The sequence below is a fragment of the Acipenser ruthenus genome, chromosome 22 (genome assembly GCF_902713425.1).
Source record: "Acipenser ruthenus chromosome 22, fAciRut3.2 maternal haplotype, whole genome shotgun sequence".
NCBI classification, from domain to species: Eukaryota; Metazoa; Chordata; class Actinopteri; order Acipenseriformes; family Acipenseridae; genus Acipenser; species Acipenser ruthenus.
The window spans coordinates 30,665,051-30,681,162 of record NC_081210.1 but is presented as its reverse complement, the minus strand read 5'-3'; the positions used below and the strand labels follow the sequence as shown (position 1 = coordinate 30,681,162).

Sequence of the window (16,112 nt, the reverse complement as noted above, 5' to 3'; positions counted from 1 at the left end):
ATCTATCTGTCTATCTCAGGGTCATGACGTTTTTCATCTGCCTGGATTTCCAGCCCTGGCAGGGATGCATGTCCTGTGTCATGAGAACAGACAGGTACCTTTTAACTTCTCACAGTAGTAATAATATCAAACGCTGGTTCAGTGTTTGCTCCCTTTTCATCGTGTCTTTTACAATCACTCAAATATTGTGATCCCAGCACAGACTGGCCCACATCATCTCAATAAAAAAGTGGACATTGTACCAAACATAATCTATTATACAGCATCAAAGCAAGCACACAAGATAAAGAAGTGGACACACGCCTTATTAACAACAATTTATTAATGAATAAATACAGACGTAAACAAGTACACAAGCACAAGAACAGTTAAAACAAACATCTACATCAAACAGAGTATATGGGTGTAGTAGTACTTGTCTGTCTAAAATAATATTGCACCAATTTTTACCTTATTATAAAGACTCCTAAAACCAGTCCGCTATTATTTATGGTGCCAGAATCTCACGCTTAGTCCTAGAAATTGGTTTAAGGCGGCAACAGGGTCTGTGCAAGCGCACAATGCTTAGGGCCCCTCAGCAGCTGCACATGGCCTGATGACCTGGTCCCACCCAGCACTACAGCACAAGCAGAGACAGACTCCCTACTGCTGGGCGCACTGGTTCTCAGAGGTGGGCTTAGAGGATACGTGGATGACGGGGTGAGCCCTCTGCCTGCTCTTCCTCTCTGCCCTGCTGTTCTCGGCTCCTATCTCAACCTCCTCCTCCTCCTCCTTCTTGATTTTAACATCCATTGGCACAGACCTACAGGCAAACCACCCAATCCAGATTCAGCTTTACAGAGCCGGCCACAACAGTGTTCGGTCAGCACTTGTATTCGGTCAGCACTTAGAGAATGACATGTTCTAGTGTCTACACACACACGCACGCACAGACACACACGGGCACACACAGACACACACACATGCAGTAAAATATTGGCTGCAAATGACCTCGAATACAATCTAACATTTATTTTAATGCATTAAATAACTAGTAAAATCTTTTCCACACAAACATTTAATAAAAAGATCAATGAACAAAAAACAATAAAACCAAAACTAAAATAGAAAGAGATTACAGAAATGAAAGCCAGCATAACATGTATCGACAGCACAGTATTATTATTAAAACAGCCAGACGGGTCGTGCAGTGAAACGTGATCCCGAGTAAAGCCACACATTAAAGAGCAACATGCAAAAGTCACAATGGCACGTAGACAGTGCATTACTACAGAGTGCAAGAACAGGAAAGACAGTGTTAACAAAGACATGTGAATAACGGCTGTGCGCTGGCCCAGTGCAGTGTGCTATCTGGAGGTGACCTGCTGTGTGTGCCCATGGGCAAATCAACTGACCCCCTTGTGTCACAGAACCACCTCAAGCTTTAAAACTGGGATGAAGCAGATCCCCATTATGAATAACGTGATTCAGTTCTGAATGTCTCCTATATATCCACGTCCCTTTGTGCTAGTGAATTAGTGAAGGACTCTTTTACAGTGAAATGTAGAGTTTGATACGGGATGGTGAAATGTCGAGGGAGCGCTGTACTCCGTTCTCTTCTCAGCTTCTCTCTCTGCTATCCTTCCCTACGGTGCCCGACCCCCTCGCTCCGTCTTGCACACTACCTCTCACCATCTCTAGTACACACCCTCCGCACTCCCACACAGCCACAGCCTTGTATTCCACCCTGCTGCACAGTGACATGAAGATGCACATTTGTGCTCCTATTCCTTGTCCCTCATTACATCACTTCCTAATTCAGCCCTTTCAAACCACTACCAGATCACCAGTGGCTGAACTGGTGCAGGCCACCCAAAGTATATGCATAGATTTTATTTTCTCTCTGAAGGTGGCAAGGCTTAACCTTTCCACAGAGTTTCCAGGGCAGCGAGACCAGATCATTAGACTTATGTAACGCTCTCTCAAAAGCAGCCGTTGCTGTGGTGTGTGTTGCAGGACACCTGAGAAGAGATTGTCATTTACAAAAACAAAATCCTCAATTGTTGTAGTTCACACCCATAAGAGGCAAAGCACAAGCAAGCAGTGTTAAAAACAGATTTCTTGTTCAATGTAACAAATATAAAAAGCTTTAAAAAGCACAATATCAGAATTGCTGCTACTATCCAGTTATTAACAATCAGCGATCACAGGCTGTAATGAATGTACCTGGAACGCTACAGGATTGTAGGAACCGTGAATCTTATTGAGTGCAGCACAGCCCTGTGATGTACACACATGACTCTGTGTAGAATAACCTGCACAATGTATTACTAACAATACGCAAGCCAGTGGCACTGCGTGACCCTTTTGTATTCAATATATTATTGCAAAGTGCCAACTTCATGATACCAAAGTCATATTTTACACAATTCCTGTCAAAGTGATTGTAGCTGAAAAATAATTGCATACAGCTTCCCCCTCGGCCCTTCCACCTCACAAGTGTCTCTGGGATCAAAGCGTGTTACTGGCTGCAAAGCTTGTCAGTCAACAGGGGAAGCAGCTGGTTGGTTAGACAGGAAAGAAGGCACTGAAGGGATGGGGGCAATTTCACTGACCAAGGAAGTGCTGCCTTGAAGGGCTAGCAAACTTTAAAATGAAAGTTTTAAAATGAAAATAGTTATATTTCTCTTCAACACGAGTTTCTTTTAAAACATCTATAGTGAATGAGAGCGTGCACAGCAGGTACCATGCATGAAATAATGAGCATAGCTACAACCACTTTAAAAAGTGTTAATACAAACGAACGTCTAGAGAGAAATCTACTGTATATATAAATCTATCTCTACCCCCTTTCCCCAGCCCCTCTGGTGTTCTTTACACAGAGACAATGTTCCAGGGGCTAGCGAGAGTCCTTCCTGCTGACGGCTTTTCTGAAAGGCAGAGTGAGCCGTGGCAGGCCGATGCGAGGCAGGAGCGTGCGCACGAAGCCCAGGAAGAGAAAGAAGAAACACAGGGTGTAGTTCATGCAGCGATGGAGGAGAGAGAGGGGTCGGCTGGAGGGCACTGACCTGGGGGGCTCCTCAGAGATGCGCACGCGCTTGGTTTCGCGGGGCAGCTGGCTGGCTGGCTCGGGCACTGGCACCTCCTGCAGCAGGGTGGCACTGGGCTCTGTCTGTCCCGCCTCCCCGTTCACAGCAGGCTGATGTTTTCCAGGCCCCTTCTCTGTCGGCTCGTCTGCAGGCATGTCAACTGGCAGCTTCTCACGTCTGCGCTTCTGAACGCGATCCTTATTCACCGCTGCAACGAAACACAAGAAACAACAAGAGCAAACTTGCTTTGTAACTTGTTTTTTTAAGACGCTATACACTTTCATAAGTCTAAGAAGGAGGCCTATTACTAGAAGTATTTACAAACCTGTGTCTTGTTTCCTTCAGATTTAATTAATGTTAGTTGGAAGTTATGAACTGTTTTAACCACTAGGTGGCATCAGTGACTGCAAATTTATTACAGGGAAATACATGATGCTTTACTATGCTCAAATCAATCTTAACTGGTGCCTCACTCACAAACACTCAGATACATGTTGCCATTTACACCTCATTGTACATGAAACAATTTACTGATCCGTGACACCATTACTTTTATAAAGAGGCAGCACTGCTTTACCATCGGGCTCGTACTTCATCCTGAGCTCGTCCAGTCTGACCCGCAGTTTCATGTTCTCTCCCTGGCACAGCTTGAGAGCCCTCTCGCTGCCGAAGAGCTTCCTCTCCACCTCCAGCACCCTCTGACTCTCCGCCAGAGCCTTCATCCTCTGGAGGGACAGCTCATCACCCAGCCGGTCCGACTCCTGCCTGCAGATCACACACCCAGTCACAGATCACACACACACACGCACCCTAACCCTAACCCTAACCTCTGACTCTCCGCCAGAGCCTTCATCCTCTGGAGGGACAGCTCATCACCCAGCCGGTCTGACTCCTGCCTGCAGATCACACACCCAGACACAGATCACACACACAGCGTTTAACAATACAATAGTAGCTGCAGGTTAATATTAACAGGTAACTTTATAACCAAGCTCAAATGTTCTAAATTGGTTCTGCATTTCTTTATTTCATGCTGCTTCGGAGTAGTGAAATGAACAGCTCTCATATTGAAAAGAAGAATGATGATGATGATGATGATGATAAGTAAATAAGAGGCTCACTTGGAAGCAGTAAGCTGCATTTTCAGCAGGTCTGTGTAGTAGGTCCCATCACCATAAACTTGCTCTCCTGCTGAAGCACAGCTCAGCTCAGCCTTGTGGGTCACCTGTAAAAAAAATAAATAATTACCCTTCCCTTAATTATTGCAAAGTGTTATAAAACATAGTGAAGGCTTCACATTGTAAAGTACGGTAAAGCATATTTTTAAACATGGCAGTCCAACGGTAAACTATGACAAATGCATAGTAAAACTATGGGAACACACAATTTTCCGGGCAGCTTGTTGCTGTACAGTAAAGTCCGTAGAGATCTGCTTTTTGTTTGTGATTTGACGGACAAAACAAACCCAATAAAAAACACGGTGCAGTTTGTGTTGCTGGTGACAGGGGGCGCTCACCTCCAGCTTCTCCAGCTGCCGCAGTTTAATCATCAGGACCTCAATCTCGTTATTCTTCTGCCCCAGCATGGCCTGCAGCCGCTCCAGCTGCTCTGGGTCAGCCTGGCAGCCCTTCAGCTGCAGCAGGGTGGCGATCTGGATCTGCAAGAGCAGGGAGACGGGTTAACCTGGAACGGACGAGCATTGCTGGAGTCCAACACAGACCTCCGGGAAACAACGCTTTCACATTTCAGTACAGAGAAACCCAAAGCTGAGGCTTAATCAAGCTTTCATCCCAGTACAAGAATGGATCGGGACCACAATTCCTGCTTCTCATATATTTAGCTGCACCCTTTAAAAGGCCAACTTTGTGTAGGTATTAAACTTCAAGTAAAGAACACAGACTGCTTTTTAAAACTTTTTGTTATGTTGTGAAATAGCGATTTATTTTACAAGATATGTTAGATGTGTTGGCAGGCTAGCCAAAGAAAATGCAGTCCACCATTTTTTCTTTATATTGCAACTCAAACTTGTTTTATATATTTATTCATGGCAATGAGAGAGAGAGTAAATAAACACCTCAGGACTAGAACGCTTATTTTATATACTGCGTAAAATCAAATGACCAGAAGACAGACATTTGGATTTAAAGGTTCTCATTTATTATTTTAAAACTTGATTTTTAATAAAATTCATTGAGATTTACATCTTATACACGTAAAAGAGACAGAAATAACAATTACATCTGTCGTTGCACACAAATTAAACACAATTGCCCCTTTATTAATTTAGAATTACACAGCATTACGCTTAAAAGAATATCCAACGCTACAGTGCAGTCCATTTGAGAAGTATAACATATACATGGCCAGCACAGTCCAGGCAGCACGCCTTCTTGGGTCAAAACTGCAGGCTGCATGAAGAATGGTACCAGTATGCACCGATCTGAAACTTTACCAGAATGAATCTGAAGTTTTCCTGCACACAGGTGTGAGGGCATTGCCCAGTTAATGCAATCCAAACATATTCAGCTTTTTAATTTGTCCCATTTCTCTCTGTTACTGCCATCACATGTTACAAACACTAGGTTTGCATTGCCATATAAAAAAAGTATGTATACTCACACACCTCCATTAAACACAATTAATAAGTTAAACAAAGTCTTTGCATTGTTGCACAGCAACAATATGGACATACTATTACAATTAACACAGTTTTTTTTTGTGAAAACCCAAGTGTTCTTTACATTTAAACAAGAACAGGAGTTTGTATATAAAATGTGTTATTCAAATCGCCTAGCAACGACTCTTGAACGAGGATCCAGAGGTTGAAAGCACGCTAAAGATCGCTCCACTAATACTCTCTCCTTGCTGCTCTCCTTGCGTTGAATGAGCCGAGAGTACCTGAGCTTGATAGAATTCAAAAGGGGGTAAAATAAAAAAGAAAGAAAGAAAAGGGTATGGGGTCAGAGTTCAATTGGGATTTAAAAAGGCTCAGGATTATTAATTAATACTGAACAGCAAATGAGGTACAAATTCAAAAGGGTCTCTGCAAAACAAGCCACTGATAAAACACAGCAGTGATAAATGCTTTAAAATGTGCTCCAGTAGATGCCATAGAAGACAACAGGGACACCACAAAGAGGTCTCAGGTAGCGTGTAGAAATATTTGCATGTCCAGCAGTACAAATACAAGATTTGTAAGTCAGGCAACATGTCTCATCTAATTCTCCTCACCAGGCTGGCAAATGATCCCCTACTAAGTGTCTAGCCGCTACAGTTAATCTCAGGCACTCGCATTAATCCAGAGAGGTTAGATTAGAAGCAGAGATCTGTACCTTCATTCTGTGCAGCTGCTGTCTGGAGAAGGCATGCTGTTTCTGAAGGGACTGGTACTGCACCTTCATGCTGATCAACTGCCTCTCCATCTCCGCACGGCGATCTTCCACCTGCAAGACAGCACAACCCTGGGTCAGACACACATCACCTCTCATCACATTCTGTTAACAGCAACATGTGAGCTACATTTTCTAGGGGTTTCCATATGACAATCCCCGAGGCTGTGAGGAGTTCAGAAGAGCGCTGGCGTACCTCAGAGAAGAGAGAGTTGCCCTTGCTGTTTGGGTCCTGGCCCTGCTGCAGAGCATGGTCCAGTTGAATCTGGAGATCCTGGCAGGCTTCTCGAGTTTTCTGCATGGAGCGGAACACAAAGGTCTCCCTTATACATCAGTAACAGTGTTTTAATACCACATCCACCATTATCATCTGCCAATGAGAAAGTGCAACTAACACACAAGCGCTTTGGTTTCTTAACTACAAATAAAACGCATACATGATTAGACTGTTCACACTGGAATTAACAGAACACAAAATGTCAATTTTACCTACTGGGTTTTTTGTTGCAAAAGCCAGTAGATAAAATTAGCCAACCCAAACCATGTGGGCAACATTGAGAGAGTTCCTGCAATACAGCCTTCTGCATCGCTCCTATCTGGTGAGCCTGCAAGCAGACTGGCCCGGGACTCTACACCCTGGATACAGGAGCAGGTACGGCACCTCCAGGGAATTGAAGTAGGAGACGGCTTCCCTCTCCCTCTCCTCCTTCTCCTCACTCAGCCGCTCCACTTGCCGCTGCAGGTTCGTGTTGGTCAGCTCCAGCTGCTGCTGCCGGTATTTCATCTCATTGATTTCATGCTCCAGCAGATCCTAGAACCAGGAGACAGACAGACAGCCTTACAACACAGGTCCTGGACTCTACCCTGCAGTGCTTCAGCACCACGTCCCCACTGCCCAGCTTTGCCATGCTCAGGTGGGTTTCTCTTGAACGGGGCGCATTTGAGCCCACAATTAAAATGAATTACTTTCAAAATGTACATTTAAAAATCAGGAAGCCCATGCTCAAAACAGGTTGTACAATAATGGGCCAAAGCCTCCACATCTTTACCTGTGAGCATTACGTACTGTCTACCTGCCCCAACAATGCAGCTTTAATAAGGAAAAAAAAGAGCTCTATCCTTTAAACCAATGTCCCCCATTATCCATTCTAGTAGTGATACCTCGGTCTGGTTTCCCCCAGTCTGGACACTGGCACACAAACCCATGCCCTCACCCTGGCCGCCTCCAGCTCTGTCTTGTCGATCTGCAGCCCCAGCACCTCGGAGGACATGGTCTCGTGTGCGCGCTCCGACAGCGCACGCAGCTCCTCGCTCTTACTGCTCAGTATCTCGCTCTGCAGCTCCAGCTTGTGTCTCAGCTGCCTGTCGCTCAGCCGGGCCTCGTCCAGCTCAGCCTTCATCTTCTCCAGCTGGAAGCAGGGAGGAAGTCGCAGCCTCGTTAGTTTCAGCTTGTTAATGGCAAAAACATGCTTAAAAATCACCAGGCTTGTGGCTAGCTTGCACCAATTGACAGTATGGTAATTGTTTTTTAAATATTTTAGCCACCACCACCATACCGTCTTCTAATCAATTACACTGCATTTAGACTTCTCTATAGGTTTGGACAAACATCAGGAAAGCAGGTTAGGGATTTTGCTTGTGGCTGTCAATGGGAATAAACAAACACCTAAACTGCTATTGGGTTGTGTGTGTGTGTGTGTGATTGTTTTTATGGTTCACACTGACTGCAAGGCTCCTCTTAAGGATCCTAACCAGGACAGTATAAGCTGCAACCCCTCCAGCTCAGCAGCCTGGGGGTGTTTCAGAATCGAGACCCCACCCCTCACCCTTCACCTTATTCTTGAAGTCACTGATCTCCCAGGCGTGGTTCCTCTCTTGCATGGCCTCCTGCTGCTCCCACAGAAGCTTCTGCTGCTGTTTGATGGTGTCGCACTCAGAGCCCATGCTCTCCAGCATCCGGACCTTCAGCTCCACCTCTCTCTGCAGGGAGTACTTCTCCTGCTCCAGGGCCTACAAAAAACACACTTGTTCAAGGCACCTAGCTTAATGCAGTGCACTGCTCTTCCAGTGTCTGATGCTGCCCCTCACCTCGATGGTGTTGGTCATCTCAGCGCGCTGCTCCTCCAGCTGGTTCTGCAGCTCATGCTGGCTCTCCAGCAGCTGCAGCCCGTACTGGGCAGCCTTCTCCAGGGCTTCCTCCGCCTCCTTCAGCTTGAAGCGAAGCCGCTGGGTCTCCGAGACCTCTGCCGTCGACATACCTGTACCTGAAAAACAAACAGCAAGTCAGGCAGAAGCAGCAACGTTTTTACAGCAGAGTAGAAGCACAGTGCACTGCGAGGTTAATGTCCACAGATTCAATCCAAATAAATGTGAATACATGATCCGAAACACGGTGCTCCAACCCAAGCACCGGACATACTGAAGCTCTGCAACAAATACAAAAATACAATAATACAGTGAAGCATTGTATTAAAAATGCATCAATTCCATACAACCTTTAGCCTAAATAGATTACACCCCCCACTGCACAATTCTACTATTTGTAAAAAAGTAACATTGCAATATGATCTTAAAGCTATGCGTTTGCAAACTCACTGAAAACAGTGCAGCTGCTAGCCTCTTTAATGATGGATAAGGTTGCTGGGCAAGGCAAGGCAGTGCTTCAGATACCCTTGTAGCAGTAACACAGTAAAGAACAGTCCTGTCCTTGATAGTGCTGCTGACTAGTGAAAATGAATATTCAAAGTGCTGGGACAAAACAATAGGAATATTCACACAAACACTGCTTAGTTGCAAAAATGACCACGTTGGTATTCGATCATATAAGAATTTCTAAATGCCTTGTATCGAAAAAAGATACATGATTTAAATAAATAACTTCACATTCTACAGTACAGAAGAGTTTCTCTCCTTTCTTGAGAATGTGTTTGTCATTTGAAAAGCACAAATGCAAACCAAACTAATGGCGGTTATCACAAAGGCGTTACACTTTGCTTCAGCTTTCCCTCGAGCACACAGCGGGATGAAAGGAGCTCAAACTGGAGCACAAGCTGGCTTTGCTGGTCCTGAATGCATGGTTTAATTAATTCAGGGAGTGGGATTACATCTCTTCCATTACCCGTTAAGACCGTTACAGTCCTGAAATAGCACGCACTGGCCATCTGTCTAATTATATCATTCACTATATGGGCAGCTGCTCAGAAAATGAAGTGCCGTGTAAAACACTGTACAGACACACTGCAGACTGGCCAGCAGTTACTACTGTACTGGGGCAGGCCAAAGGGTTACACAGGCATCAGGAAAGATTGTCACACTGGTTTTAACAATGAAACACAACCTTTTATACATCTAGAACAAAAATTATTGTATTTCTTGCTCTTATTGTATTACTTGTATTGTAACACTTGAAATGTATTTGCTTGCGATTGTAAGTCGCCCTGGATAAGGGCGTCTGCTAAGAAATAAATAATAAAAATAATAATAATAATAATAATAATAATAATAGAATGTGCCTGACAGTATTGCATAATGAAGGGCACAGAACCCTAAACAACTAGCAGCCTTTTCAGCAAACAAGAGGCTTTACAGCTTGAATCAGTCCAACAGTCAAGGTCAAAATAATCCACTTGTCATCACTTTAAAACAATATACGAGGAAATGTTGAATTTCATGTCTGCTGCTGTATTAGTGTACGCACAGTTTTGTAACACTTCTCTGTTTGTCAATACATTTTAAAACTTGCTTGTAATATTTATTCATATTTAAAATGTATTTGTATGTGATGATTCCATTTGAAACCGCACGCTTCTCAGTTAACTCAAAGAGCTGAATATAATTCAAATACTGACACTGCCAGTTCACTGCTCGTGTACACTTTAAACACACAGAAACATCACTGCGTTGGTAACTGAAGCATGCGATTAGTCGACTACCAGTTCCTGAGGTCGCTTCAGTGCTTCCCCTAACTGCCTTATGAACACAAAGATCCAATATGGAAGACTTCATTGCATCAACTTTCAATAGAGGGTACAAAACGAAATGTGTTAAATGTTACCAACACGCCGTCCCACGACCCAGAGTGAACTGCACTGTACAGAGCTGCTAAGCATGTCAGCCATTCTGCAGATCTGCAATCATGCCTAAATGATGATTCAGCCTCAAGCATAGCCCTAAACAAGCCGTGGTGTTCAGGGGGGCATCCTAATACAGAAGCATGGGAATGGAGAGGGAGGGAGGCTTGGGAATGTGCGGTCTGGCACAGAGAACAGCCCTGAAAGGCTGCACAGCAATGCAGTGCTCTCCTAGGCAACAGGAGCCCAGGGGAGCCCCTTTCAAACACACTGCGCCTTCCAGGAGCTTCTGGGAGAGCTGGAGGCGGAGGGGAACATTTAACTACCAAGTGAATCCAGGGCCCAGTGATGCGTTTAAAGAATACTGACTTTGTGGTCTCAGGCTCTCAAAACACATGTGGAGAGAGACCAGTGTTCACACACTTACAGACATGGGATTCACATCCTTTTATGTTGGTTTGTTTTTTGCAAAAGACTTCAAGTCAACATCACTTAATTTCTACTATTTTCTTTAAAAAAAAAAAAAAAAGTAGGCCTAGTTTACAATTTGTATCACTGCCAAAAAGGACTTATATGGTATAATGACAACCTGTACAATGTTATTTCTTAAAACTGCCCTCCTACCTTTTCAGTCTCATCAAGAATAAAGAGTGTTAACAGAAGATTGGTCATGTCTGTCTCTGTGTGTGTGTGTTGTCAGCCCAGTAACAAAACAGTACCAGCGTGTGTGCGGAATATTGATGAGCGGTTTAACGCTGGACGTGGTCTGTATTACAGACTATCCCGCTGTTGCTGCCTTGTCGTGTCATTATTAGCCATAATTAAATCTTAAGTAAAAGATAATTAACATTAGGCCAAAAAAAAACCGCTAGTTATTGAAATCAGATGTAAATACAGTACTGTGTCTTTACACCCGTCTCGTCTGTTCACTTCTGACTGCTAGAAATATAATTTAGAATACGTTTTATACGTTTTGTCCAATAATGTTGTCCACGACAAGAGCCATTAAACTAAAACGAGTACCAAGACCTACTGTATACAGTAGAGTAAACTGAATGATGCTTCAGCAATGTGCCGGCAATATCAAGCACAGGGTGTTTGTTTCGCACGGAGCACTTCTGCACTCTTTATCCAGCCTGTGCAATGACATCGTCGATCTGTTTAAAAATGTACACATTTCCAAAAACAAATAACGCGTAGGTCATTGACCCGACTCTTCATTGATTTAGTTTAGCATGCCCATTGAGACTCTTCACAAGAATTAATACTATGCACACATATTTTGCAACCACTCTTCATTCATAGGATACTGCAATTTAAACGAAGAAACGTTTATAATATTATAACACAAACACGCACAAAACAAATCACTATACTGGAAAGGAAATATACATGTATAAGCAGTTTCAGCCTGACTGTATAAATGTACTGAGTGGAAATAAATCTGTTTCTAAAACGGTATATTTAGCTCCACACTTTTAGTGTGGTCTCCAGTCTAGACCCTTGACACAGACAGAGCTGTCTCATCCCTACCCCATATCTAGAAAGACGTGAGCTACCCTAAGAGATATATACATATATAACCTCTCAAAGCAAGGCGGTTTATTGTTAAATAAGAAAGACAAACTAACAAACAGGGTTCTGACACACGGGCTACATCACATGGGTTAAATTAAACAACATTTCAACTTTACCTCTGAATTCTTTCAGCCTCCGCCTGCTTCTCTATCGGACCGTTTGTCTCCTCGAGAGTTTAAATTCAGCTCCAGCCAAGCAGCGCGTCTCGCGAGAACGAAGGCTCCGGCACTTTCTGAAAGAACATCGCAGTGGCGCATGATGGGAGTTGTAGTCTTTTTTTTCGGTTCAATGTAAACTTTGGTAAAACGTTTTTTTTTTTTTTTTTTTAACTTAGGAATGATTTAGACGTTGCAGTTTCTCCACCATGACCTTCCCGTTATTATATAACTATGCGGTTACCATGGTCTGCCATGTTACTTAATATGTTTTACCATACCACCTCGGATTTTACAATGCAATTGTCATGCTTTCACTGTGCTTTATTAGACTTTGCGGTGTTTCTGCAATGGGACACTTAGATCTGCATACTGTCTCAGAGGGACAGCGATTTATAATGTTCGTTAATGATGAGCGCGCACAGAAAAATGCGGCCGGTGTGTTTCCATCCGCGAGCTAGCTCGTGCAGAGGCGCCCGGCTTCAACCCGGCTCGAGCTCCACAGTGTTCGTTACCTCAGAGATTCAGAAACAGAGCTGAAGACAGTGAAGTCGCTTCATTAATTAATCTTAAAAAAAAAAGTATTTTTAGGTTAGTATAACTTATCAGTACCAACATACCTAGGTAAGTTGAACTTAATTTTAATCTTTGGGTTTTAACAGATAATTTGAGCCTTCGCTTTTATTCTATGTAGAACATACTGTGGACAATCATAATGTTGGACAATGTCCCACAACAGCAAAATATTTTACTGTAAGACAATTATTAATAACCCTGAGATTCTGTTCAATCGTGTTTTCCGTTTAAAAAAATGAAATTGACTCGCTTTTTTCACTTTATAATCTTAAAAGATAAATAAGAAATCGAGAATCAAGTGGTTTGTTTTAATAGTATGATATAAAAAAAAAAGGTTCGTCTTGTTTATCCGTTTTCTCATATTGCTTGTTTCAAAGAGTTATATACAGTCAACCCCGCTTAATATAACTTCAAAGTGACTTGGGCACACATTGTGACAATAAGCGGAGCTGACCAATAACAAAACAACCAGTACGAAATGAACCCAATGTAACCAGTGTTCTTCACTCCTGTACGCATTGTTTTAGTAGTAGAAGCCACTTCAGTTATCCATTTTGTACATGCTATGTTAAACTGATTCATATGTCAATTTTGTACAGTACATTTTGAATTTAACAAAACATTAACCTCCCCTCCATAACTAGCACAAACTGGAGTCAAGGGTAACAATGCACCTGGAGAAGGGCGTGTGGCCTGAATTAGAGTTTTTCAGTTAGGAAGACAAATTCAAAATTAAAAGTTCAACTGGGTAACTTAACTCTAAGGAGAGCAGTGAGCTACCGAAGGGGGTGTTATTTGTAGACAGTAACCTGTCAGCTGTCACATTCTTTTTCTTTCCATGTGTATCCCCTGCAGTCTCGTTTTTACAATTTTGCACATTTTAAGGTTATTTTGTCCCTACTTTTGCCTTGATGTTTGTTTATATGAGCGCCACGTTTAAACAGCTTCAGTATTCAGTATGTTGTTCAGCGTTATGAGATGTGATCAATATTAAAACGTGTTATTGTTTAAAGATAGCAAACTGCTATGTATTTGGATACTGGAGTAGGTTTTTTGTTTTGTGTAAATTATTGTATAAATCTGCCACCGCCTTGTTCCGGGTCACTCATCTCAGGAGTTTATCTGATAAATTCACTTCAATTAAACAAGGTTACACAATTTCTAAAATGTTATTTAAGACTCTGGTGCCCCCCTATGGCCGCTACTTGTCATCACATTACCTCATTTTACGCACACCACACACACGCATCCTCCATTTTAATGCAGCACACCATTGCCATGCTGTATAGAACTGCACCGGTAACTGTATTCATGTTAATGTTAGTCTTCAAATCAATTGCGCCAGTGGTTCTCACGCTTCCTAAATAATCCCAAATAGAAGCCAATATAAAATGCAGCGCAGCATTATAACATGCATGAGCGGAGTGTGATGTATTTAAACACCAGGATGTAAGAATAATAATAATAAATGTATGGCAAGTTCTAAGAGCTGCTTTCCGGAAACCTCGATCAGCATCTTGTATTTATCACTGCAAGTAAAGTTTATGCAAACGGATTAAGAATATAATTTTAAATAATTACATATCAAAACTATGATTTTATTAGTTGAAGCTGGTTTTATGAGTGAAGTTGCAACGCATTTCACAGAAGAGTCGCGGCCTCCACTAAATCACACAGTGAGGACGCTTTAGCGTCGGCACGCTTCTGCAGCTCTGCGCTGGTTCGCATTTTTCAAATTTAACAGGAAACAGGAAGTACCCAAATCCGATTTTTAAAAACACAAAACAACAACTCTTCAATTTATTTTTGTGAATTGACTGAAGTTAAAAAAAATAAAACAAAATCAAAATATACAATTAAACCAGAAACAATCCATTTACAATTTATGCAAGGCATGAAAAAAAAAAAAAAACACACGACTGCATTTTTGTATGCATTCGGCCTCATAAATTCTGTACAGATTATCTATAGTAAAATAAAAAAAAAGGAAAAACAAATCAACAGCAACAATTCTATAAAAATGTTTAACAAAATCCAGTCCTTGTTTCCCCCCTCCCCATTGTCTTTATCGTACAGAGGTGGAGGTAGCTCACACTCACACACGAGGGCTGGTTTAGTAGGAGCCCCCATAGTCCCCACTACCTCTGGAGTAAGGGGCGCTACTTCTGCCAGAGTAGTTACCCCCTTTCATCGCCCCGTAGCCGGAGGTCTGCTGGCCGTAGCTGCTGCCAAAGTCACTGTAGCCGTTTCCGTAGCCATAGTCATCCGTATGTTCGCCGTAGCCTCCACTGCCCTCGTAGCCTCCGCCGATCCCGTAGCCTCCACCGTAAGAGTCAGCATTGTCCCCGTAACCACCGCCATAGCGGCCATCACTGCCCCCGTAGCCAGCACCATAACTGTTGTATCTGCCTCCGTAGTCATTCTGACCCCCTCCGCCTCCGCGCCCTCCTCTGCCTCGGCCTCTCCTGCCGCCGCTAGCCTGCATCTCCTGCTTGGAGAGGGCCTTCTTCACCTCCACTTTGTGCCCGTTGATGGTGTGGTACTTGAGCACCACGGCCTTGTCGGCAGAGTCGTTGTCTTCAAAGTACACAAAGCCGAAGCCGCGCTTCTTGCCCGTCTGCTTGTCGGTGATCACTTCGGCCTTCTCCAGTGTACCGAACTGGGAGAAGTAGTTTACCAGGTGTTCGTCCTCCACGCCCTCTTTCAGGCCGCCGATGAAGATTTTCTTCACCTTGGCGAGGGCCTCGGGTTTGCCGGCGTCCTCCCGGGCCACGGCTCTCTTCAACTCCACGTTGTTGCCGTCTACAGTGTGAGGCCTGCCCGCCATTGCCGCATCAGCCTCCTCCGCAGTCGAGTAGGTCACAAACCCGAAGCATCTGGATCGATTGGTCTGCGGGTAATGCACAACAACGCAGTCGGTCAGCTCCCCGTACTGCTCGAAATGCTGTCGCAGTCCCTCGTCTGTCGTCTGCACGTTCAACCCACCGATAAAGAGCTTGCAAAGTTGAGAATTCTCCATCTTTTTTTTTTCTTTGAGATTTTAATAGACCGGCTATATAGTGCAGACAGCGCTGTAAGCTGATTTTAAGCTTTGCACTTTGTAAAACCAGGGAGTGTCTCTTTACGTGACGCTACAGAAATAGACAGGCACTCGGTACCGCCCCCTCCCCTAGTACCGTAACCCCATTGATCACATTATTATCGTTCAATCGCCCCCCCAAATCCGAACAGATGCTGCTTCCCTGCTGTTCCTTTTCAAGCGCTGCAGATGAACCT

The 16,112-nt window shown here is 43.6% G+C and overlaps 2 protein-coding genes across 3 annotated transcripts; both read right to left on the bottom strand.

Annotated features, from left to right (window-relative positions):
- Positions 1-302: 302 nt before the first annotated feature.
- LOC117413379 (protein Spindly-B-like) lies at positions 303-12,348 on the bottom strand. 2 transcript variants are annotated; one of them, XM_058996522.1, is made up of 13 exons: positions 12,222-12,348; positions 8,546-8,721; positions 8,291-8,467; positions 7,672-7,866; positions 7,119-7,268; positions 6,654-6,752; positions 6,401-6,511; positions 4,585-4,725; positions 4,190-4,293; positions 3,646-3,833; positions 3,048-3,276; positions 1,904-2,000; positions 651-802 (listed from the first exon to the last, which is right to left on the bottom strand). In XM_058996522.1, the coding sequence occupies exons 2-13, from the start codon at positions 8,711-8,713 to the stop codon at positions 782-784; spliced, it is 1,680 nt and encodes a 559-aa protein (XP_058852505.1). In that variant the 5' UTR covers positions 8,714-8,721; positions 12,222-12,348; the 3' UTR covers positions 651-781. The 2 variants fall into 2 exon arrangements, with proteins under 2 accessions (XP_058852504.1, XP_058852505.1); XM_058996521.1 differs by lacking the exon at positions 1,904-2,000 and having other exon boundaries at positions 303-802.
- A 948-nt stretch (positions 12,349-13,296) lies between these two features.
- On the bottom strand, positions 13,297-15,967 carry LOC117431485 (heterogeneous nuclear ribonucleoprotein A0-like). The gene has a single exon (XM_058996520.1). The coding sequence runs from the start codon at positions 15,853-15,855 to the stop codon at positions 14,950-14,952; it is 906 nt and encodes a 301-aa protein (XP_058852503.1). The 5' UTR covers positions 15,856-15,967; the 3' UTR covers positions 13,297-14,949.
- Positions 15,968-16,112: the final 145 nt, after the last annotated feature.

What these genes read in the sequence shown, in the direction of transcription:
- LOC117413379 (XM_058996521.1), bottom strand. Translation starts at nt 8,713, where the DNA reads ATGTCGACGGCAGAGGTCTCGGAGACCCAGCGGCTTCGCTTCAAGCTG. An exon ending in TCAGTGACTTCAAGAATAAG is followed by an intron (nt 7,867 to 8,290) that starts GTGAAGGGTGAG and finishes CCCTGCTTCCAG; the next exon opens with CTGGAGAAGATGAAGGCTGA. An exon ending in GGCAGCTGGAGAAGCTGGAG is followed by an intron (nt 4,294 to 4,584) that starts GTGAGCGCCCCC and finishes TTTTTTTTACAG; the next exon opens with GTGACCCACAAGGCTGAGCT.
- LOC117431485 (XM_058996520.1), bottom strand. Translation starts at nt 15,855, where the DNA reads ATGGAGAATTCTCAACTTTGCAAGCTCTTTATCGGTGGGTTGAACGTG.